General features: G+C 42.7%; 1 protein-coding gene across 1 annotated transcript; it reads left to right on the forward strand.

Annotated features, from left to right (window-relative positions):
* The first annotated feature begins 12646 nt into the window (after positions 1–12646).
* On the forward strand, positions 12647–21395 carry GABARAPL1 (GABA type A receptor associated protein like 1). Its single transcript, XM_082850488.1, has 4 exons — positions 12647–13007; positions 17573–17651; positions 18862–18980; positions 19880–21395. The coding sequence occupies exons 1-4, from the start codon at positions 12918–12920 to the stop codon at positions 19943–19945; spliced, it is 354 nt and encodes a 117-aa protein (XP_082706614.1). The 5' UTR covers positions 12647–12917; the 3' UTR covers positions 19946–21395.
* The last annotated feature ends 3345 nt before the right edge of the window (positions 21396–24740 follow it).

A 24740-nucleotide genomic window follows, 5' to 3' on the forward strand; every position in this document is an offset into this window, starting at 1 on the left:
AAAAAAAAAAAACTGATGAGAGCCTGAGAATGAATGGGAGGCTGGGCGGGAAGTGGTGGTGATGAAATGAATGATAATCATTTCTTCTTTTCAGCAGAGCTCTGAGCTGTGCTCAAATTGCAAAAACGAATAACAAAATGGTTAGGAACTATAACCTTTACACCATTGTTCTCTAGGTCTTTCCTCTAATTTTAAGCAGTGGAGAATCTCTGCTACTTTCTAAGTCTGAATGCCACAAATGTGGATTGATATGAACCTCCTGCAGCCTGGCTGTGAAGCTGCACTATTCATTCTCTACAGCTTAATTTGGGTTTTCTGGGGGTGATTACACTAGTGAAAAAAAAACCCCACATTTTAAAAAATCATTTTTTACTTGCCAAAACTGAAATTCTTACAGTCAGGGCTATGTCCAGTATCTGAAAGGAAGTGTTAATATCTACATAGCAAGAGGAAAAGACTCGGAAAGCATGAAGTCCCGAATCTGTGAGAGACCTGGAAGATGGGCCTGGATTAGTTTACACAAGGATAATAAAGGCACTCCTTTCTGCAGGAAGATGGGTCTGAGAGAAGATTGATTGGGCTGTGATGACTGGTTTTGTCTGAGGTTTGGAGGCAAATAGAACAGTACAAGATACCTCTTAGTGGCTTGTTTCTGATCCAGGTCTAGGTCAAGAGCTAGAGCACAGAATCTGGTTGAGTTGGCCTTATGGGCCTGGCCGATGAGACCTTTATTAGACGGTCTGATTAGTTAATGCATTAGGAGTGTACTTGTATATGAGAGCATGGACATAAAGCAGAAGTGGAATTTATGTAACAAATATAAGAAGCAGGGGAGAAAAACTGCAAAGTCTGGGAACAGTGAGTTTTGTTTTCTTTCCATTCGTTAAACAGATTGGCTGGAAGGCAATAAAAAATCCAGGATAGGAAGTCTGCCCTTGAACAAGCTGACTGGGGAAAAAAATTCTGTGATTTACGGATTGTCCAAGATATATTGAGCATTCAACTGTGGAAAATATTTTACAAGCTGTGTCTGAATAATGTTGGCCAGTGTCCTTCTGTTGACACCTCCACCTCAGCTAAGCCAGAATTGCACTATTTCCCACCTCAGAATTCCTCGTAACTGTAGACTTTGGGAAGGGTGTCATGAAAGTGGTCGTGTTTGAGTTGAAACCTGAAGGATCATAGAACTTTAAATGTCAAATAGACATTATAAGTGCATTTTCTGTCTATGAGCAAAGATGAGAAAGATGAGAACGTGAATCATAGAGAAGGTTAAAAATTCCAAGAGTGATAGAAAAGGAATGGATCTGAAAAGATAGGTTGACATCTGTTTATGGAAGGCATTAAATATTGTAACCAAGTGCAGGTTTGGCCACTCGCTACTCCACAGCCAATAACGAATTGAGGGGCAAGCTTCAGTAGAGAAGAAAGGTTACCTTATTCAGAAAAACCGGCAATCTGAGGAGATGGTGGACTTATGTCCAGAGACCAACTCTGAAGATTCTGCTCAGCCATGACGATTTTTAAAGGGAAAACAATCTCAGTTAATCATTAAGGCAGAAGGTCACATTCTTCGTCATCTTTCCACTGTGTGCAAACCTGCTGACTTCTTCTGATCTATCTTGGGACGCCGTCTTGCTCATGTGGTCCACCTGCAATTGGATGTTCTCTTGCCCACGTGCTCTGCCTCTACCTGCGAGGTCCACCTGCAAATTTACTAGGGGAAAGCTAGGGGTAGAAGGTCAGTCATTCTTTAACTTTTTAACTTTAACTTTTCTTCATTTTATTCCTTCTAATCCGGGAAAGGAATCAACAGGTTAGGGAAGGTGTTGTGTATGTTTAGTAAAGCAGAACTCAGGAGCTAAGTTAAATGTTGCCTAATGACCTCATCTTTATGAAGAAGGTCTAAAGTAAACAGGGATGGACAAAAGAAAGGAGGCAGAGGAGCTGCTTACCATACGAGCTTAAGCAGTTCGGTCTCTATCCTGCCTTGTATGAAAGCTATTGAACGTTTCTGAAGAGGGAAAAGAGATCATGTAACTTGTAAGATGCTTCAGTTGTCACTAGAGGATGAATAAGAGAAGTGAGATGTAGAGGACAGGGACACCATTATGGCTCTTCAGCTACCCCACAGACAACACTCCAATTTCTTCCGTAAGAGCTTAGTTATAGGCAAAGTTACAGAATAAGGCAGACTAAATGTAAAGCCTCTTCACTGTGTTTCAGCTTCCTGGTAGGACTCATCCAAGTGTTGATGTGGCCCTTTGGTAATTACTGTCCTTGTTTCACAAATGATATCAGTGTTCTTAGTGTCTGGACTTTCTTGGGTCCCATGTTGTATATCAAACTTGCCTACATAGGCTCTGTCTTGTACAATCCTCTTGCACTAGACTTAACACCTGCTCTTTCTTCCCATGTTAATTCTAATTACTATGGGTGGTAGGATTGGGTACCCTCTTCTCCCTCTCCCCAAAAAGAGTGTAAATCCAAACTCAGGAAATATCAAAGTAGATAAATGTACGTCCAATTCAAAGGGGACAAAAGTTCACCAGGAGTCAAAACAATTGGTAAGTAATCATAACCATTTGAATGCCTTCAGTGCCCTATCTCATTCTCCAAACTGTGTGCTCCCTTAGTCAGCTTTGGAGGCTGAGTTGCAGACAAGTGATGTAACTGGTGGAGAGCTGAGTGCCTGAGCTGGCTTCACACTCAACTTCCTCAGACTTCAAACACCAAACTGAAAAGCCTTTTGCTCTGATTTTTTTCATTTAATTTTTATTCCTTTTAATCAAATGCATACCTTCATACAGATGACAAAGTCAAATAGCTCTACAAGGCTTGTGAAGAAAAGGAGTGCCTTCCCATCACACGCATACATGCACATGTAATCCCTACTTTTTAGCTGACTCTTTAAAATCTACATTTCTTCAAATACTATGCATATGTTTCTATTCCTTTCCTTTTTTTTTTTTGAAGTATAATTGATGTACAATGTTGTGTTAGTTTCAGGTGTACAGCAAAGTGATTCAGTTATATATATATGTGTGTGTATATATATGTGTGTGTATATATATATATATATATATATCTTTTTTTCACGTTCTTTTCCATTATACGTTATTACAAGATCTTGAATACAGTTCTCTGTGCTATATAGTAGGTCCTTGTCATATGTGTCTATTCTCGATTTTTATTTTCAGTTTGGACCATTATCTATTGACTTGCCATTATGGAAGATGAAAATATGGCCATTTTTCACCACCATCCCTACCGTCGCGACCACGACACATCTGAACATTTCTTGTGCCCCCCTATTTTCTAAATATAGTTATGTCATCATTTTGATTAGATGAGTATAATGGGAAGCAGGAAAAATGACTATTAAGGATTAAGTTCCTGAAACCAGTCCTTCTGGGTTAAAAATCTGGCGCTTTCCCTTCCTTTTGGTCCAATCTTTGTGTAGTGACTTAACTGTTCTCCGCTTCCATTTCTTCAGCTGTAAAATGATCTTCAAATGAGTACACATACATTACATTATTGTGTGAGGATGATGGAGGTTAATACATATACTCATGCTCCATATAAAGCGTGTATACATTAATAACTATCAATTACTTTTACTATCTTCAAGATTATCTTCATCTCTCTCGTGTTATATCCTGTCTTCTATGTCCCATGTCTTTTCCTTTCTTGGTTTACTTCCTCATTTGGGGGCTGCTCCTGGAAAAATGTACATAAGAAGTGAATTTTTGAAGAGCTTCAATGTCTATGAAATGTCTCGCGCTCCTCTCATACTTAAGTAATAGCTTAGCTTTGCATAAAATTCTAGGAAGAAAATAAATCCCCTCAGGATTGTGTAGGCATAACTAGCTTTAAATAAAATCTGACCTCCCTCCCTCATTTTCTGAAATCTCCCTCTCGAGATTCCTAGTATTTGAACGTTGGACTTCTAATTCCCCTGGCCTCCTTTTCCGTCTTTCTGTTTTATGGCTTTACTTTCTAGGAAATTTCATTAACTTTCTTCTAATATTTCTATTGAATGTTTTCCTTCTCTTACTTTTAATTTTTAAGATTTTTTTAATATGAATACTCTTTGGTTGTAGCTATTTTTGTTTCATGGATGCCATATCTTCTTTTGTTTCTCTGAAGATATTAATGATAATTCTTTTGGTATTTTTATCTCCCCGAATAGTCTTTCTTATTTTCTCCAAGTTATTTTTCACTAATCGTTTATTTCGTATTAGATCTTTTTTTGAAACCCTTGAGTCCTTGCTGTCTGATCATATTGAAGAACAAGGCACTATAAAGCTCATTTGAAATTTCTGCATGTGTGCAAAAACCCAGCTGGGCTGCTAGAATTCTGCGAACAGAAGGAGGAAGAAGGTTGAGGATTCAAGGGTCAGTATGTAAGTTCTCACCTAACCTTCCTGTTTTCAGTAGCCATCTTCTATTAAGCCCACTTTCCCCCCTAGCTTTCCCAGTCCACAGACCTTGTTAATCATGCAAAAATAAATCTCCAGTCTCTGCAGGGCTGGGGAGACAATCTGGGGGTAAAGATGGCTGAACCTTTTTGAGTTCTGTAAAGAACTTTAGATTTTCCCTAGCACCAGGTTTGGACGGCCTTTTTCAGATCTCCTCTGTCGTTTATTATTTGTCAGTCTTTTTAGACACCAATATTGTTTTCTATTTTCTTCTCTTTGACTTTGTGAGTTTTTGATTCCCTTTTTCTCCTTTACAGTCTGTACTTGTTCTCTAGAGCTGAAGGATTTTTTTTTTTAATTTTTGTGGGAGTATAGTTGATTTACAGTGATGTGTTTGTTTCAGGTGTACAGCAAAGTGAATCAGTTATGCATATACATAGATCCACTCTTTATTTTTTGTTTTTAAGATTCTTTTCCCATGTAGGCCATTACAGAGTGTTGAGTAGAGTTCCCTGTGCTATACAGCAGGTTATTATCATTTATCTATTTTGTATACAGTAGTGTGTATGTGTCAATCCCAATCTCCCAATTTATCCCTCCCCCCCATCCCCTGGTAACCATAAGTTTGTTTTCTACATCCATGACTCTACTTCCGTTTTGTAAATAAGTTCATTTGTACCTTTTTTTTTTTTAGATTCCACATATAAGCGATATCATGATATTTGTCTTTCTGTGTCTGACTTACTTCACGCAGTGTGACAATCTCTAGGTCCATCCATGTTGCTGCAAATGGCATTATTTTGTTCTTTTTTATTGCTGAGTAATATTCCATTGTGTATATATGTACCACATTTTCTTTATCCATTCTTCTGTCAATGGGCATTTAGGTTGCTTCCATGTCCTGGCTATTGTAAGTAGTGCTGCAATGAACATTGGGGTGCATGTGTCTTTTTGAATTATGTTTTTCTCCGGGTATATACCCAGGAGTGGGATTGCTGTGTTATACGGTAGTTCTACTTTTAGTTTTTTAAGGAACCTCCATACTGTTCTCCATAGAAGCTGTACTAACTTACATTCCCACCAACAGTGTAGGAGGGTTCCCCTTTCTCCACACCCTCTCCAGCATTTATTGTTTGTAGACTTTTTAATGATGGCCATTCTGACTGGTATAAGGTGATACTTCACTGTAGTTTTGATTTGCATTTCTCTAATAATTAGTGATGTTGAGCATCTTTTCATGTGCTTTTTGGCCATCTGCATGTGCAGAGCTGAAGGATTCTGATGCCAGTTCCCATGTGTGGGTTTTTTCCCCACACCAAGCAATTCTCGTACACCAGCTGGATGTCCTACAATTCAACTGAATTCTGACACTATCTCCCCAGATCCCACAGTTAAGGACTCAGTTTTACAGGACTATCTTCCCGCACCAACACACACACATCATTTCAGACGCCAATCACAAGTCCAGGTTGTCACGTGGGATTCTGACTGATAGACTATAGTTCAGAGGTTCCAACGACCTCCTCTTCTCGTCTGATTAATTTTCTCCAGCGACTCACAGGACTCTTCCATAAGTAGACAAAACAGTTTACTTATGGATGAGGTGCACAGGGCAGGGTATGTGGGAAGCTTCTGTGCTCCTCTCCAGTGAGCCACTCATCTGCCACCTCCATGAATTCATCCACCTGAAGGTCTCAGAACCCTGTCTTTTTGGATATTTATGGAGGCCCCATCACTCTGGCAAGCTGGATTATGTCATTGACTATTGGTGATTGAACTCAATTTCCAGCCCTTTTCTCCCCCCTGGAGGTGGGGATGGGGTGGGACTGAATGTTCCAACTCTCCAATCACATGGTTGGTTCCTCTGGTGACCAGCCCCTATCCTTAGGTTACCTAGGGGCATTCCAGAAGTCACTCATTAATGTAACAAAAGACACGTTTATTGCTCTCGACACTTAGGAAATTCCAAGAGTTTTCAGAGCTCTGTGCCAGGGACGGAGTGAAGACCAAATATATATTTCTTTTTATAAATCACAGTATCACAGGCTGCCATAAGGATTACAAATTGGATGGTTTAAACAACAGAAATTTATTCTCTCAGCTCTGGAGCCTTGAAGTCTGAAATCAAGGTACGAGCAGGGTTGGTTCCTTTTGAACGTGGTGAGGGAGACTGTTTCCTGGCTCTCTCCTAGCTTCTGGTAACCTTCAGCATTCTTTGACTGGCAGATTGCATTCTTCCAATGTCTTCGCATCCTCTTTCCTTTATGCGTGTCTGTCTCTGTGTCCCAATTTCCTCCTTTTTAGGAGGACACCAGTCCTATTGGATTAACATCTACCCTAATGGCCTCATCTTTTTTTTTTTTTTTGCGGTACGCGGGCCTCTCACTGTTGTGGCCTCTCCCGCTGCGGAGCACAGGCTCCGGACGCGCAGGCTCAGCGGCCATGGCTCACGGGCCCAGCCGCTCCGCGGCATGTGGGATCTTCCTGGACCGGGGCACGAACCCGTGTCCCCTGAATCGGCAGGCGGACTCTCAACCACTGCGCCACCAGGGAAGCCCTAATGGCCTCATCTTAACTTGATCATCTGCAAAGACCCTATTTCCAAAGTCACATTCACAGATACTGGGGTTAGGACTTTAACATTTTTGGGGGGGATGTATTTCAACCCATGACACAGTTGCTTACAGCAGCGGTCCTCAACCTTTCTGGCTCCAGGGACTGGTTTTGTGGAAGACAATTTTTCCATGGATAGGGGGTGAGGGGGGATGGTTCAGGTGGTAATTCGAGCAGTGGGGAGCGGCACATGGAGCTTCACCCCTCCTCCGCCGCTCACCTCTTGCTGTGTGGTCCTGGTTCCTAACAGGCCGTGGACCGGTACTGGTCCGTGGCCCGAGGTATGGGGACCCCTGTTTTAGTGGAATTTCAAGAGACAGCAAAGATAAATATATCCTTTTCAATCTACCATCTTAAATCAGAAGTCTACCCTTTACTCTTTTCACTATCACATACTGCACATTTTTTGAGTCTTTACTTTGTATCCAAAGTACCGAGAGGGCTTCCCTGGTGGCGCAGTGGTTGAGAGTCCGCCTGCCGATGCAGGGGACACGGGTTCGTGCCCCAGTCCGGGAAGATCCCACATGCTGCGGAGCGGCTGGGCCCGTGAGCCATGGCCGCTGGGCCTGCGTGTCCAGAGCCTGTGCTCCGCAACGGGAGAGGCCACAACAGTGAGAGGCCCGTGTACCGCAAAAAAAAAAAAAAAAAAAAAAAAAGAATGTCAAAGTACTGAGAATATAAATACACATAACATGCCATTAAGTGGCACAGAAGCAACTGCGAGAGACTACCTGAAACTAAGGACTTATATGCCATTAGAATTGCCTCTAACTCTTTATCTGTCTCTATCCCTACCTATATATCTTGCCTCTCCGAATATCGTCTTCTCTATCTCTTGTTGGAACCCAGAACAGCCCGTCCCAAAATATGCCTCGATGGCATATTGATTATTTTGAATTAAAGTTACTTCAGAAGCAGCTGATGCAAGAGGGACACTGACCCTCCTCTCTGTCTACCTGAACGCAGGAAATAAATCTCCCATGTGAAAGGTGCCCTCCCTGCATCTAAGGTAGAAGGACGCTTTTATTGCCAGATATGGGAAATTCAGGGACAAGAAACTTGTGTAAGCAAAGCTTGTTACTTCTTTAATTTACCACTGCAAGCCCAAACTCTGTTTAGATTCTTCGTTAATTGAGTACCCCAAACCTGTTTCTTTGCCCTGTCAGTTTCTCACAAATGTGCTGTTTCCTTGTCTAAAAAGTATAAAAGATGACGGCTTTGCCCATTTCTCGGATCTCATTTCTGAGATTTTTGTGTGCACTAATTAAAATTTGTTTCTTTTTCTCCTGTTCTTCAACCTTGTGTCAATTTTTTATTAGTCCAGGCGCAAGAACTCATGAAGGGTAGAGGGGGAAATTTACCCCTCCCAGATATTCTTTTATGTTGAACTGGTACATTTGGACTGCAGGAGACTAAAACAATGGCTCCTGTAAACCTGTGATCTTACATCATCAAAGTTCATCTCCAAAGTAGAGGCTCACTTCTCTTAACGTCACAAATGAGAAGTTCTAAGGATAGATTCTGATGAGTCTTGTGTAAAGTTACTTGGCCTTATAAATGGTCAAGGCAGTGAGGGTCTATGATTGGTGGATTCTACTAGAAGAATTATGTGGTATCAGTGGGATGAGAAATTCCCTCTAAAACCATGCATATCCCCCGCCCCACCTCCCCCAAAAAAACCCCAATGAGAAGTAATAGGCATAATATTATCTAATGTACATCATTACAAAATGCGTTGTGACAATGACAACACACAGTGCTTTGGAAGCCGGTTGAAGGGATACGGAAGGATCCAGGCAAGTGAAATCAAAAAGGTTTCCTGGAGAAAGCGATGCTGTACTAAATCCTAAATGATTTATAGGAATCAGACAGAAATAAAAAATAGGAGAAAATGTCTTCACAGGAAGAGGCTTTGAGAATATCCAATGGCCAGAAACGAGGGCAATATTAGAGAAAGAGGTAATTTAAGTGACTTAGTATGCCTGGAACAGAGAGAGCAAAATAGGAGATGGCCATAGATGAGGGTGGTGAGAAAAACGTCAGCCGGATCCTAAGTACTCCACTTCTCTACTAAGGAATTTGAACTTTTTCCAAAGACTACGGAGAATCTCTGACGCTGAAAGATATTAAGAAGAGAAATGATACAGTGAAATATGGTTTTATTATAGTTATCCTGGTATCAGTGAGCTTTTTCTTTCTCTATCTCCTAGAAACGATAAAGATAAAAATTAAAGACTAAGAATGGATTTGAGTAATAATGGTGATTTTAAAACATGTCCACAAATTCTTTAACATTCCTTCCATCTGGGTTGGAATTACCCTTCCAACCAAGGGTAATTCCTACTTGGTTCAAGACATCTTTTTCTTTTCTTTTTTTTTTAAAAAAAATAATTTATATTGCAGAATAGTTGATTTATAACGTGTTAGTTTCAGGTATACAGCAAAGTGAATCAGTTATACATGTACATATATCCACTCTTTTTAAAATTCTTTTCCCATATAGGTCATTATAGAGTACTGAGTAAAGTTCCCCGTGCTATACAGTAAGTCCCGTATAGGTCATTACAGAGTACTGAGTAAAGTTCCCTGTGCTATACTGTAAGTCCTTATTAGTTATCTATTTTATATAAAGTAGTGGGTATATGTCAATCCCAATCTCCCGATTTATCCCCCCACCCCCATACTCCCTGGTAACCATAAGTTTGTTTTCTACATCTGTGACTCTATTTCTATTTTGTAAATAAGTTCATTCATACCATTTTTTTTAAGATTCCAATAAGCGATATCATATGATGTTTGTCTTTCTCTGTCTGACTTACTTCACTCAGTATGACAATCTCTAGGTCCATCCATTGCTGCAAATGACATTATTTCATTCTTTTTTATGGCTGTGTAATATTCCATTGTGTATATGTACCACATTTAGGACATTTAGGTTGCTTCCATGTCTTAGCTCTTGTAAAAAGTGTTGCAGTGAACATTGGGGTACATGTATCTTTTCAAATTATGTTTTTTTCCAGATATATGCCCAAGAGTGGGATTGCTGGATCATATGGTAGTTCTAGATTTAGTTTTTCAAGGAGGTTCTGGACATCTTGATTGCTTCCAAGTTTTGGCAATTATGAATAAAGCTGCTATAAACACCTGTGTGCAGGTTTTTATGTAGACAGAAGTTTTCTACTTCTTTGGGTAAATGCTAATGTCGGGGAGGAAGAAATTTCCCTCTGCCCTTCTTGGTTCTTCTGGCTGGTCTAAGAATTAAATCGACATGAGACACATTAACAGGAGAAAACCAAATGAAAGTTTAATAACACATATACACAGGAGAGACCCAGGAGAACAGAGTAACTAACTCACCAAAATGTCCGAAGCCCTTACCTTAAATACCTTCCTCAGCTAAGGACAAAAGAGGATGGATGTTTGAAGGTGGGGAGAGTCAGTTATGGGAAGTTACCAGGAAAAACACAGTAAACAAGGGTATTATTTTGCAGATTTAAGTCCTTGACTTTTCTGTTGATAAGAGTTTCTAGAGATTTGGCCACAGTCCTCTTCCAGGTGCAACAAGGGAGACACCCTTATAAAGGAGATTTTCCTTACAAACACAAATGTCACTTACAAAAGGGTAACTCCTTGGTTTTCAGTTTTCCCCATGTGTGCTGTTTCTTAGAAAACAACCAGCTTAAAATAATTAATATACGAGAGATATTTTTAGAGGGGCAAATTCTGCTCTCCCTACACTAAGAGGTTGATTGCTATATTTTATTGTAAGCGTATGTTTAGTTTTCTACGAAACGACCAACCATCTTCCAAAGTGACTGTAACATTTTTCACTCTCATCAGCAATGAATGAAAGTTCCTGAAATGTGAAATTTTCAATATCACCTTTGGTTAAAAGGGGGATTTGGAAATATTTTTATCTGAATGAATGTTTTAATTTATAAAATTACCTCCTATATAATATTTTAAGTGTTCTGCTACAAATAAAGGTAGAGAGCAAGCTGTGGGAGTTGAAGGATTGGGTAGTCTAAGATAAAGTATTAGCATTTAGAGAAGCCTTAAGGCAGAAAGAGTAACTGATATTTCATCTCCAAATTAGTTTTCATATATAAATTGCCACTGTGGTTAGGTATTTTTAAAATAAAAGTTAAAATCAGCTTTAAACTAGCTATGATTGTTTCCAGTAGATTTGATGGGAAAACAACACTCTTAAAAAATATTAATCTCCATCGTAATTACTTTTCTCAATTGGTTTTAAAGTACTCCTTTGAGAGATTTAGCTACATTTGGGTCAAAGCTCAAATGCGCTAAAATGTTCAGTTTGAGAATAAGGACTAAACATTATAAACATACAATGTGATAAAAGAATTCCTGGATTTTCATACATGAGAAGGATTGAAAAATGCCATAGAGAAAAATAATGAGCATCAAAGGCTATGCAATTCATTTTCCTTGTTTCAATAATGAAACTTAGTTTCTTTTCTTTTGTGGGTTTGTTTTTCAAATCAGAGATAAGGAGACCTTGCTGAAAGTAGACAGATGACTGGGGCCGCTGTTGTCTGATACATTTTTCAGAACTTCCGGGCCTTGTTTAAGCAGCCCCTCGTTCTTCATCTTTTCTTCACTCTTTTTTATCTTACAATTTCTGCTGCTCCTCCCCTACAGGTCCCAGGAATCACTGTCGTTAGTAGTGGTTGGAAAGGCCTTTTGTCCTCGGATTCTTAGCAGGGAAAGGGGAGGGCCGGAGGGAGGCGACACTGGCACCAGGTCCACCTTCCAGTCCGTCACCAGCCCTTCCGGTGGCACTTTGTATCCAGGTGAGGAGAGGAGTACTCTTCTCCGGGGAATTTTTGCCTTAGGGGGAAAAAAAAATGTTTGAGGACTACTGAGTTAATCACCTGAATCTTTTGATATTTTCTTTTCCGAAGACAGATCCTACTTCTGGGTTAAGAGAAGAGAAAGTAAATCATTTCTATATCTGAATGTGTGTGAAGCCCTTAGTAGTCGGGACTGACATCACTTCTCTGGACCTTGATTACACCTCTTGCCCTTCACCTTATACGTCTCTTCAAACCCCTTAGTCATGCTCTGTTTGTGCTGCTGCTCTAGGAGCAGCCTGCAGCCAGGACCTAAACAACATGACGCCAACGTGGTGAAGGAGGGGTCACGGTCGGAGGCAGCCAGCCTAGCACCGAAGGCGCCGGGCGAGTGCAATCCAACGAGCGAAGGGCGAAAGGCAAGCACGGGGCACCTCTGCACGGGCCAAAGGAATGCCAGGACCCCCATCCCACCTGTTCCCAGACTCCAGATCCCAACAGGCTGAAAAAAGCTGGATTTTCGCCATCTGTATTTGTTTTGGGGCCCAACCAAGAAACTGCGAAGGAGAGGGAAGAAGACATTATTAGAACATTTTTTTTGTTTGAAAAATACCTTTAATGTCACAGTCACCATAAAATAAGAGGTGAAAATTGCTCGTGGTCCCAGTGAACTCTATGCAGGGAAAGTTTAGATGGAAGGAGAAAACACCGAAATGGACAGAGCTCCTGCCCACCCCCATCCCGCGGACCACGGGTCGCGGGGGGCGGGCCTGGGGCGGGGCTTCGTGACGTCACAGGACCAACGCGCCGCCGTGTTGTTTTTGTGCTCCTGAGTCTCGGGAAAAGCCTCCAGGAATTCTTTACCTGGGCCTCCCGTGCCTCTGGACCGCGGGCCCCCGAGACCCCATCTGAAAGCTCTGCGGAGCCGCAGTGCGACGGGGACTGGCCTTTCTGAAGCGGGTCTGAGACACATTGCAATTTGTTCCGAGGGAATCAAGACGGGAGAGACGCCTTCGTCCGCGAGGGAGGCAGGCCCCGTCCGGGGATCTTAGAAACCCTGCGGTCCATCATGAAGTTCCAGTATAAGGAGGACCATCCCTTTGAGTATCGGAAAAAGGAAGGAGAAAAGATCCGGAAGAAATATCCGGACCGGGTCCCTGTGAGTGTGGAGGGGGAGGGGGAGGAGGGAATGAGTGGGGGGCGGCGGAGTCGTGATGGCTGCCAGAGGCACAGAAAGGTGGTCCCTAAAAGTACTTAACCTGGACGCCCTTCACTACGGAGAGAGCCAGTGGAAGGAACGTTTGCACTGCGGACCCTTTAAAACCCGTATCCCCAGGGCCCGTCCCCATCTTTAGAGCTGACCGCAGTTTTAGAGCGGAGCCTACGTTTGAGTGACTCAGCAGTATTCAGAGGATGTGTGAGCTGGGATGTACTCCAAATGTGGGCCTTTTTGCGCGAGAATGATTAGGTTGGGACTACCCATTTGCTGCCCTTAAGACTGCATGGAAATTGTTCTGGGAATAACAGATGCGGTGGATTTGCTCCCATCAGTTTTCTCCTTAGGTGGGTCTCCGTTAATCAAGTTGACTTTGGCCCTTATAGCCTTGGGTTTGGGAGGGAAATGTTCGGAAGCCAGTGGATCCTTTATTTTTGTCTCTGAGCGTTAGGGAGCGGGCGTGGGGGGATGGGGGGCGCCCCAAGACAGGCCTGGCCCAGAAAACAAGGTCACGTTCTCCGCGCAGTTGCCTCATCATTCTTGGCTCCGGGGCGTGTGGGGCTGTAGCCAGCCTTCCTCCGGTATTTATTCTGAACACATTGTACCTGGACACAATAAGGAAGGACTGAGACCTTTTTTCTCTCGGGTTTTTGGACTCTGGCGTACGTAATGTAAAACTAGTGCAGGCAGTGAGGAGGGAAGAAATAGTAAGGTATCTTGCTGCATCCGGGCGCCTTCCCCCTCTCCCCCTCCCCCGCCTCCTGCCTGGTTTTTCTCTACTGTGGGCTACGCAGCCGGATGGGAAGGCAGAAGGCTTTGAAGTGTGGTGGAGGGAACAGTCAGTGAGCTTTGGCGATGGGGGACTAGAGACCCTAAGGACCCGAAGACCCTTTATCTTCGGGCAGGGGCATTCGGATAAATATTACAGATAATTTGCAGGTAAAGGAATTGCCATTATCTGATGGTGAGAGGTACTCTTGAATTCCTTTCCAAACCTCATCTAACTTTGATGTTCTTACAGCTGCCAAAAGCGACCTGGGCCGTATAAACCCCTTGCAGTCCTTTTCCTATAAGGGTAGAGGAGATATTAGGGCTGTTCCATTCCCCAGGAATTACATACAAAAGGGTTTTCAGCTAAAAAGGAGAGCTAGCCCTATTACCCACTGACGGATTCGTGACAGATTGCTTGCTTGGTCTGTGGACCTTGCATGACTGCTTTAAAAGTTTCCCCCAAATCTTGGTGATACCCATTCCTACTCTCTTACAGTAATATTTGAAAGTGACAACTAAGATTGATTGATATCTTACCATGTACCTGGGAGTATTCTCAGTTCCCTGTCTATATTCATTCACTTAGTCCTCACACCGTTATAATCCCATTCTACAGAGGCAGGATCTGAGGCACAGAGAACTGAAGTAACTTCCTGAAAGGTTTCACCTGGCTGCTGTGTGGCAGAGCTGGGATTCTGACCCTGGCTGTTGGGCCCTCCATGTCATATTGTTTCTCAATCTCTAATGCAGTTCTGTTCAACAGAATTATTTCAGTGTGCAGTGTGTGCCTCGCACTGTTAGGTATGGAAATAGAGAAGTCAACTGTTGCTGCCTTCGAGAGTTCACAGATGGTAGTAGGATGCCAGAACAGCATCCCAGTCGGCAAAATGACTACCGTTTATTCAGAACGCTAAGTATGAGGCTCTGTTCCAGGAAGCTCCGTATAAGTCACAAACTCAGAATTGTACCTGTTCCTAAATCTAGTTAAAATTCTCATACATTTCCTCAAAACAGTCTTTTCCATTTCAGTCATTTACATGCATTCACCCAGAATATTTCAGCTAATCCCCCCCTATTTTTGTTCTGCTCATTGTTTGGTGTTAAATGTTTTACTTCTGTGATAGTTTGTAAGCCATTATGACTCTCACTTAGATCTCATGATTCCTCCAGTTAGGTTTTAACCAGTGGTCAGCCTCCTAGCTGCTCCTTAGGTGCTCAGCCTGTGGCCTTCTTTCTAGTTGTGATGCAAAAGGATCTCTACCCTCTGAATCCTGAGATTTGGTGCAAGTTCTGGGCAGAACCCTGAATCTTGCTGTGCTCAAGTGTTGTGCTTATGGAGAAGAGGGTTAGACTAAATGATTTCTAAAGCCCTTTCCCCCTAGACCATTGGTGTCATTAAAGCAGTCACGTACCCTGACTGCTTACGTGACTTGAGTGTAGCCTGAGCACATCTGTAGCTGCCACCCAAAAGAATAGGCGTGCTTGGGCCTTGAGACAGAGTTTCATGAGATTTTGAAGTTACCTTTCTAGCTACAGTGTATTGAAAACCTGCAACATAGCAGGAAACTGTTAGGAAGAGATTGCCTAATTTTTGAAATTCATGAGCAGCCCTATGGAGTATTAGTCACATTTCACAGAGGAGGAAAACTGAGACCCAAACAGGCAAAGCATCTAGGCCCAGGGCCCACTGTAACTGAAGGGTTCCTGGGAACGTGAATATTTTCTGGTAAGCGAAGGCCTTAATGATTCCTTCTCCCCTCCTTTTCCTCCACATCCAACCCTCTCCTCCCGATGTCACAGTTGCACTTGGCTTTGTCGCTCTCTTTTTCTGCTCCCTTCACATGGTTTCCATGTCTTATTAATCCGGGCTGGAGCTGCCACGTCATCTCAGAGCTCCTACGTGACACAAGGCAGCCTCCTTCCCTTTGATTTTATGTGCCTGCGGCCTCCTGTCCATCCTCATTGTTGCGCCATCACTGGTCTCTTCCTGTGCTCTTCCTACTTTTTCTTTTAATTTATGACTCACATATCACTGCTGCAGTTTTGATTTTTATTTATTTATTTTTTCTTCCGGTTTTATGGAGATATAATTGACATATGGCACTGTATAAGTTTAAAGTGTACAGCATAATGATTTGACTTACATACCTCATGGAATGAGGATCACAGTAAGTTGAGTGAATATCCATAATCTCATACACAGATAAAAAATTAAAGAAGTAGAAAAAAATTTTGTTTTTTGTGATGAGAACTCTTAGGATTTACTCTCAAAGTGTAATTGACCTACAACACTGTGTTAATTCCTGTTACACAACGTAGTGATTTTTTTCTATACATTTCAAAATGATCACCGTGATAAGTCTAGTTAGTTATGGTATGTCACCATATTACTTATTATTATATTCCTCACACTAGACATTTTGTACCTGTGACTCATTTATTTTGCAACTGGATTTATTTTTATTGTTAAGTGTGATCACGTCCTTCTGGTCTTCCAGGTGCAGGATTCTTTTTCTGTGCAAAAAATAAGTAGGTTTTTCACTTGTTATTCTCTCCCCTTAAATTTAAAAGCTTCACATTTCTCCAAATCAGTCCTTATGTTTAGATCTTTATAATTTACAAAGCCTTTTCACTTAAAATGTTATGGATTATTCAAGTTCATAGTATCAGTTCCATGCCTCTGTAAAAGATGTGTTTGACAGTTATCGTCTTCCATTTACTTGTTGGAATGCTGAAGCTCAGAGAGGTTAAGTGACCTGTTGAAGGTCACAAGCTACTAGGGATACTTGTCCAGTGTATATTTCTATTTCTTTAAATTTTCTGTACTTCCCATATCTTCTGCCTAGAGTGATTATATTTTCTAAACTAAAAATCTAAAGCTGATGGTTTTCCAATAGATTTTAAATATTTTTAAATGAAATTAAATATTATATCATATAATATATAAATAGTAAATATATTTATATAATATTTACATTTAAGTATATTTAAATTAATATTAAAAATTTATAAGATATTTTCTATTTTATAAATCTTCATGTATAAAGAGTCTTTAAATTTTACATATCTTTTTTCTTTTCGTTACAGCCATATATGATCTTTCTAAAACTTGAAATATTATAGAAATATTTAATGCAGACATTGAAAAATCTCTTAAAATCCTAACAGATAATCAGTATTAACTAATGGGTTAGTTATTGTACTGACATCATATTAAAGAATATAAGAACTGTTTTAATACTTACTTTTTTTCAGTTAATAGTGTCTTGAAAATATTTTTTTCAGTTCTCAAAAATTTTGACAAAGTATAAAATTTGAACCACATTATCTGTACCTTTAATAAATAGCATTTATATGAAAGAATAAAACTAACAGGTACTCAGGACCATCTGAGAAAATTCAGACAATCTTCTTGGTGCTTTAACTAAATACCAGAAAGTATATATCCTATAGGATACCTTACAGGTAATTCGTAATTAAAATCAAGGTTTTAAAATCTTTACTTTTCATAACATGCCCTCCTCATCCTCTTGTTATTGCAGTAATAAAACCATAACCTTATTACGAAAGTCCATTTTCTCATACATTTTGGAAGGGGGAAGGGGGAATAAGAAATGGAAAAGCCTGTATCGGCCCTAGACAAACTCACTTCAGATAGGGCAACTGTAGGATGTAGAGGGGAAAATACTAGGTCGGATTCTGCAGTTTTTATCCCCACTCTCTACTTCTCCTCCCAGGTGATCGTGGAGAAGGCTCCCAAGGCCAGGGTGCCTGATCTGGACAAGAGGAAGTACCTAGTGCCCTCTGACCTCACTGGTAATGCTCCTTCCCTCCCCTGACAACTTCCTCCCATGGGAAAGCATTCCCAGTCCTTCCTGTGTGCGTGCGACTGTGGGATTGAGAGGAAGTAGAATTGAAGAGAGTGAGTGGGATTCTCCTGAGAGTTAGGTGATTCAGAAACGGTGATGTCATAGTTCTTTCCCATCACCAATTTCCTTAAGCATTTCCCATGATAGTGCTTTGTTTGATTTAGATGTAGCAAAGTACAAAAGCATGAAAGAAAAGATCCGACGTCCATTATTTAAACCGCTTAAAATTCAGCTTTGTTATTGTGATACCAATTTACTCCAGAAGGAAAACCAGACTAGTTTATTGGGAGAATCACATTTTAGAGATTCTCAGCTGAAAACCTTGTCTCAAGCTACAGTTTTCTGTTAATACATCTTGTAGATACTGTTTGGATAGGATACATTCATTCTTCACGTTGATTCTTAATGGAGTAACCAGGGCATCCAGGAGACACTTGGAAAGATTTTGTAGATGTGTTTGCTCCAGAGTTATTCGATTTGCATATCAGCCTTCTAGAAATCTTTCAGTGTGCTCAGTGAAGGGTAACGCATCGAACCCCACTCATTGCCCCAACATTGGGGTGACTAATTGTGCTGAGATTACTGCAGTCTATTAGACCGCTTCCCGTCACAAGTTTGTCTTAGGTGGGAGTGGGAAGTGTGTTTCTTTCTTTCTTTTTTTTTTTTTCTTCTTCTTTTTGGCTGCACCACGTGGCTTGCAGGATCTTATTTCCCCGACCAGGGATCAAACCCGGGCCCTGGCAGTGAAAGGGCCAGAGTCCTAACCACTGGACTGCCGGGGAATTCCCTGGAAGTGTGTTTCAAGTCAGATTTAGACAATGATGGGAGTGTTTCAGTCTGGAGACACATTGTATTCCCTCAAAGGTGTCCTCAGGCCTTGAGTGGATAGGCTAACATTAGGTCTGAAATTGAGTAAAGTGGGGAAGGATTGAGGAATTAAACTCCTCGATGGCATGTCAAGAAATATGCAGGCTTCTCTGAGTGTCACTTTTTATTTCTAACGCTGTAGGACGGTATTGGGCTCTGCTCAGGTGATATGTAAGTCTGGTACTTTTGGAAACAGGTGCAGTAGGATTTTTTTTCTGGATCTTACCGTTCTGCTAACCTCTCATTTTCTTCCTCCTTTCCTTCCTTTTCTAAAACCTTCCTTCATCTAGTTGGCCAGTTCTACTTCTTAATCCGGAAGAGGATCCACCTGAGACCCGAAGACGCCTTATTCTTCTTTGTCAACAACACCATCCCTCCCACTAGCGCGACCATGGGCCAGCTGTATGAGGTAATGGTCCTGGTGACAATACTGTGCAGTCTGGCCTTCTCTAGCTTTTGTCCCAGGTGTGTTATCAACATCCCAGGTGTGTTACCAACATACCTGGGAAGTGGGGCAGGAGGTGTTGTTTATCAGGTTCCTTTCACGAGGCCGTGTCAGGCTCTGGGAGATCAGATGCCACTTGTCCCTTACGGAGTGAGCAGCCCACTAGATTCAGTCCCTTCGAATTCTCTTTTTAGTTTTGCCTTGCTATAGTGTTTTAACATTGGATCGTCTTTATTGAAACAGCAGGAAGTGGTTTCTGACTGCAAAAATTCCAGATAAAATGAAATTTAAAATTACGGCAGTCTGTAAATGGATTCATTTGTCTTCACAGATAAACTCAGTTGGAGGGAATAACTTGAGTGTTTTTATTTGGTTTAATTGGTAAACTGTCAGAATCTGATGAGAAAACTATAATAAAGGACTTTATCGTGCTATATCACCTAAGATTGTTACTGCATTATTATTCCTTAAAGGGTTTCACACAATACTGCCTTCTTTTTGTGTCCCATTAGTGACTTGCACAAACTTTTCTAATAACCTCTCATTTTTATTCCACAGCATACATTCTCTATTAGTTTTTATTCCAGTATCTATAGTTACATTGGATCTATGTTCCCCTTGCCAGAGTGAGCCTTTTAGGGGTCATGTTTGTATCCCTGGCGTGTATGGTGTTCTCCACGAAGGTTTTTGTGAACTCAGAGTTCAGAGTTGAATCCCAGCCACTTCTGCTTCTTCGATCCTCTTTTCAATGGGGACTGATGGTACCTCCGCTGCCTGCCTTACAGAGTCGTGTGAGGCTCTGAATCCTAGGGATGATGAATGTGATTATGTTTTCTAAACCGTCGTCTTACCTCTTCCCCTAGGACAACCACGAGGAAGACTATTTTCTGTACGTGGCCTACAGTGACGAGAGTGTCTACGGGAAGTGAGTGGCGGAAGCCGGCCGATGGGAGCACCCGGACTCGGGGCAGGGGGAGGGGCGTGTGTGGGGCTTGGGGAGAGGGGGGGGAGGGCTCCCCCCGTGGAGGAGACAGAAGGTGAAGACATCTGGAAACACTACACTGCACACACCATCACCATATTTTCACATGCTCAATTGGTATTTTTTGCTGCCTTCTCGGCCCAGGGAGAAAGCATGTCAGGACAGAGCTGTTTTTTGGCTTCATAGAAAAATGAGGATGCTCTAGTCTCACAACACTGCTGCGAATTAACTTCCGTGGGATTTCCATAGACGAATCGGGGGGTGGGCAAGTTGGGGCCAGAGATCGTGGACCACCCGTAACTTTCCGCTCTCCTTCTCTTTGGGCAGAGATTCTATATTTGACATTTGCACAAGACATGTAGGGAAAGGGGATGGGAATGTTCTAGGATCACTGGTAGTGGACCATTCCTGGGGACCAAAAGAGACCCATTGTAATTGAAGCATTGTGACCCCTGACCTCTCCTACCTCCACATCTCCTCCCGCATCCCATTGTCATCTCACAAGCATCACAGTACCCACCCCAGTGGTGGCAGTAGACGTCAGACCCAGACACTTAGATGGAGCTCTCCTTCTGCTGGAAAATAGAGGCCAGGCGTGAGGGATGTCAGGATTGCCAAGAGAGTCTTGATAGCATTAAACTGGAACTGACAAAGTATTGAGCATCTCTGTCTAACCTGCTTTGCTCTTTGGTGCCCCTTTTCCCCACACCTACCTTGGACTTGAATGAGCCTCCGCCATTTCCAGTGATAGGCTAAAACCCCTCGTCTGGCATTTCCCAAACTTCACTCCATGGATGGGGACAAAGATGAGTTACGTATGGAAGGGGCGGGTGTGAGGTAAGATGGATTGTCCACAGCCCCCGCTCATGCAGAATTCTTGCTCCCGGGCTGCTGCCCTTCACTCTCACACGCACGGAAATGCCCAGTGAGGGCCAGCTGCTTCCCTCCTTGGGTTTTCACTTACCACAGCTGCTAGATAGAAACATTTGAGAGGGTGACTTTTAGTAGTTCCTGGGGATTCTATCTGATTCTGATCGTTTTCACTTTAGGGGTTATGATGTGGGTGGGAGTGGGAAGCGGGAATTGCACTCAGATGGGACACTTCAGTTCATCTCCGCTAATGAAAAGGGTCCTTCCCGTGGTGGAAATCCGTGTGTCAGTTCTGTCAGCTGCAGGCTCTTGTATCATGAAGTTTCTGCTGTCAGGCCGAGGAAATAAAAGAATTGCGTAAAAACCTGCCGTGAGTTCAGAAATGTCGCTTCTATTTAGTACGTCTTAGAATAGACGGCGTGTGGACTCCAAGCAGAAAACTTAGAGTTGGGGTGGCTGTCGGCTGGGTGCCCACGCGTGGCCAGACGTGTACCCTGCCCGTCACTGCCCAGGAGTCACCGTCCAAAGGTGAATGGAGGCGGGGCAGCGTGCCCAGGGTGTCGGTGCAACGTGGGTGATTTTCTCCTCCGCAGATGAATGCCTTGTCACCGCTTTACGTGTTCCTCAGAGCTGAAGGTGGAAGACTGCCTGCGTTAGAAGATTGGGGGCGGATGGGGGGGGGGTGGTGCTTGTTAAGATGCAGATGTCTAGGCCTTGCGCAGATTTGGCTGACTCAGCCCCTCAGCGTAGGCAGCTGCATTTTTAACCAGCTCCTCGTGACTGCTGCACGCTGAGGTTGCAGAGGCGTTGCTCTGGTACCTGGTTTTGCTGTTAGTCCTAACCCAACCTGTTCTTTTCACGTCTTGGTCAATAAGAGGCCCCCATCTCCCACGGCGACAAATGGCGCCTCCTTAAGGCTCCTGGGGTCAGAACAAGCTTGATGCCGTCCGAGCTTAGGGAGTCTTCATTCAGGAACCGATACGTAGGTAGGCGGTGGGGTGCCAGTTCAGAGACAATGAAAAACAGATTAGTACAAATCCCTTTCTGAAAGAACTTCTATCCATTTCTAATCTTTAATCTCTTGCAGGGCTACATCCCCAAGTGCTGTCTACCTCTGTAGAGTTTTATGGAAATATAAGAGTCAGCAGAAAAGAAGTAGATGGTCATAAGGGATCCATGGCAGGATTCCACCCACCACCAAGCCCAAATCACGCCCAGTGTGCTGACTGAGAGTTACGTTAGGACTGAGAGGAAGGGTAGGAGAAGCCCAAGCCCAGCAAAGACCACATGCAGGAAATACAGAAAGTTCTAAGGAATTTTCATGTTGACGTCAAGGCATTGGAAATGGACCCCTGTCACTCCTGGCAGGTATTGGGGTGTTTCTGATAAAGCCAAATGGAAGCTAATACTGGAATTAAGATAATGAACTTGACACTAAAGACTTGCCCACACTACCTAGGAATGAGATTGGATAAATGTTTAAAAGAAAAACACATGGCAGATCTCCCGTCCTCCATACGCATTGGAAGCAGTGGCGCGGGAGACTGTAGGCCATTGCTAAACCAGAGAAGGGCCTTGAATTTAGAGGCCGTGCCTCCCCCAGCAGGCCTTTGCTTATTTTGGTCCTACTTATCTCTAGATTTTCCTGGTAGAAAAAGTTTATCCTTGGATGGGACATTACCTACCGTATTAGACCAGCCCTCTGACCTAGGTACCTGCATAAAGTTTAAACAGCTAAGTTCGGAGACAAAGGCAGGCTGGATATTTCATTGTTCTCAGTTGGATATGATGCTCTTTCCTGCACATCAGTATCTCAGCATCATTTCCCTGTTCCCTGCTGGCCAAGCCTTAAAGCTTCTTAGCACCCTCAGTCCATTGTGAGTCATCTTGAACTAAAAGCAGGTTAGGAAATGTCCTTTCGTTAACTGGGTCTCACGTAAGATGGACTGACACCCTGATGCATATTCCTGGGGACCAATCTTGAATGGTGTGTCACATAAGTCCATTCTTCCCTTGGAGGCCAGTATGACATCAACGGCAGAGTTGAGTGAGTCCTTAACTTTTACTATATATTTTGGTAGCAAGATCTCAGATATAGCTGTAGGATAAGTATACATCTGGGTTTGCCAAGGACAGTCTAGATTGGTGCTTCCTGTCCTGATTGGTTTATTAATGGTTCCCTATTGCACTGTCACAAGTCCCCCAGTGGACACAATGTTGTATGGTCACGCTCTTTATACTTAGCGTAAAAAGGGAAGCTTAGTCCCACCATCCATCCCAGTGCAGCCTGCCCCAGCGCAGGGTGCGTAGAGACCAGAAGAAGAAGGCCATTCCTGAATGGTAGATTGTTCTGCTTCATTCTATTTTCTTCCCCAATGCAGAGTTGTTTTCTTCCTTTAAAGCGCTGTGTACTTTAAAAAAAAAAAAGTTCACGGACCATATTGTGAAATCAGAAGTTAGGATTGCAGAAGAACAAAACAAATGGTTAAATCGTGAATAGAGGTGATTAGGCAGACGGGGGCACTGCCTTGCACACCTCCAGGGGGTGCCCTGCCGTGGTGGTGTGAAAGCACTCTCCGGAGTGGCTGGTGCCCAGGCTCTGCCCTGGTGCGTTCACCCTTTGGACACACTATTGTCAGTTATTGCAAGTTGCCGTGACCCTGTTGCGTGTATTAAGCACGCAGTTCTATCAATACATCGCATCTGTCGGTAACCACCCAGTATGATGGGTGTGGTGTGATTTTGAGATTCTGTATGTGGGCTGGGACGGCACGTGTACACTTGCCCGTGGATACAGCCCCAAGTCAACTGCGATAACAAGTCATTTCTGAAAAATAAACTAGTTGATAAACTGATTCCATCCACTTCTCTTTTACTCGATACAAAACTTGGAATCAGCTGTTTCTAGCTGTGTTTTCTTCGGGATATATTTTTTACTCTGACAAATTTGACCAAGTTCCAAGCATTCATCCTCATTTTGTTTTTGCTGCATGAAACCACCAGTTATTTTCAGAAACTGGTCCACTTGTCCTTGAATGGCTCTGAGTCCAGTTGGTCACTTTACTGCTGCCCGAGTAACTAGTTCCTTCCTATCCCCCCTACTGTTCACCTGCCCCTTTGCTTACCTGGATGTTACAGCGTGGGGCCTGCAGTTTGGTCAGCTCCAGCCTGTGGCGTACCCTCCCGTGGATGATTCAGAGCTACAGAGCTTGTTTTTCTCATGCTTCAAACGGCCTAAACAAAAAACATTGGAGTCCTCATCCCAAAAGCTGTAAGATGTTGTGAAGATGTCAGCCTGTTTCCCCTGTTGTGTTATAGGACCATATATATATATATATATATATATATAACTTTCATTCTTACTGTTAAGGGCACTTTAGTACTTTGTAAATACAGATGACCAGGTTATTTTCAAAGTTTGAAGGAACAGGAAGGGATCACCCCTAGAAGGAGTCAGATGACGTCCCCACATGCCACTGTGCAGGTGCATACGTATTTCAGCAGTGAGTAACGGACGACCCTAGTCACTCCTGGTGCATATTCCACAGTGCGGACCAATCAGTTTTGACAGTTCTGCTTTCAACATAGCAGTGGATTGATTTAAGAGCCTCGTGACTTCTGTTCAGAGGTATTTAGCACCTAAAACTTGCATGAAGTGATCCTGAGCGCTTGGGTTTGGGGAGTAGAACATCTGTTTTTACACATCTCAGAGGGCTCAACGTTGCCTCAACATCACTCAATCAAAGCTTGGTGATTGCTTTGCTTGATACTCAAAGAAAAGGAAAAATAAGCCATGTTTTAGGTGCTAACATTGGCTAACTGGCTCCCTACCGCCTTCAGGTCTTGGCTTAGCTGCCATCTCAGGCTACCCA

Source organism: Leucopleurus acutus (genome assembly GCF_964270905.1).
Source record: "Leucopleurus acutus genome assembly, chromosome: 11".
NCBI lineage: Eukaryota > Metazoa > Chordata > Mammalia > Artiodactyla > Delphinidae > Leucopleurus > Leucopleurus acutus.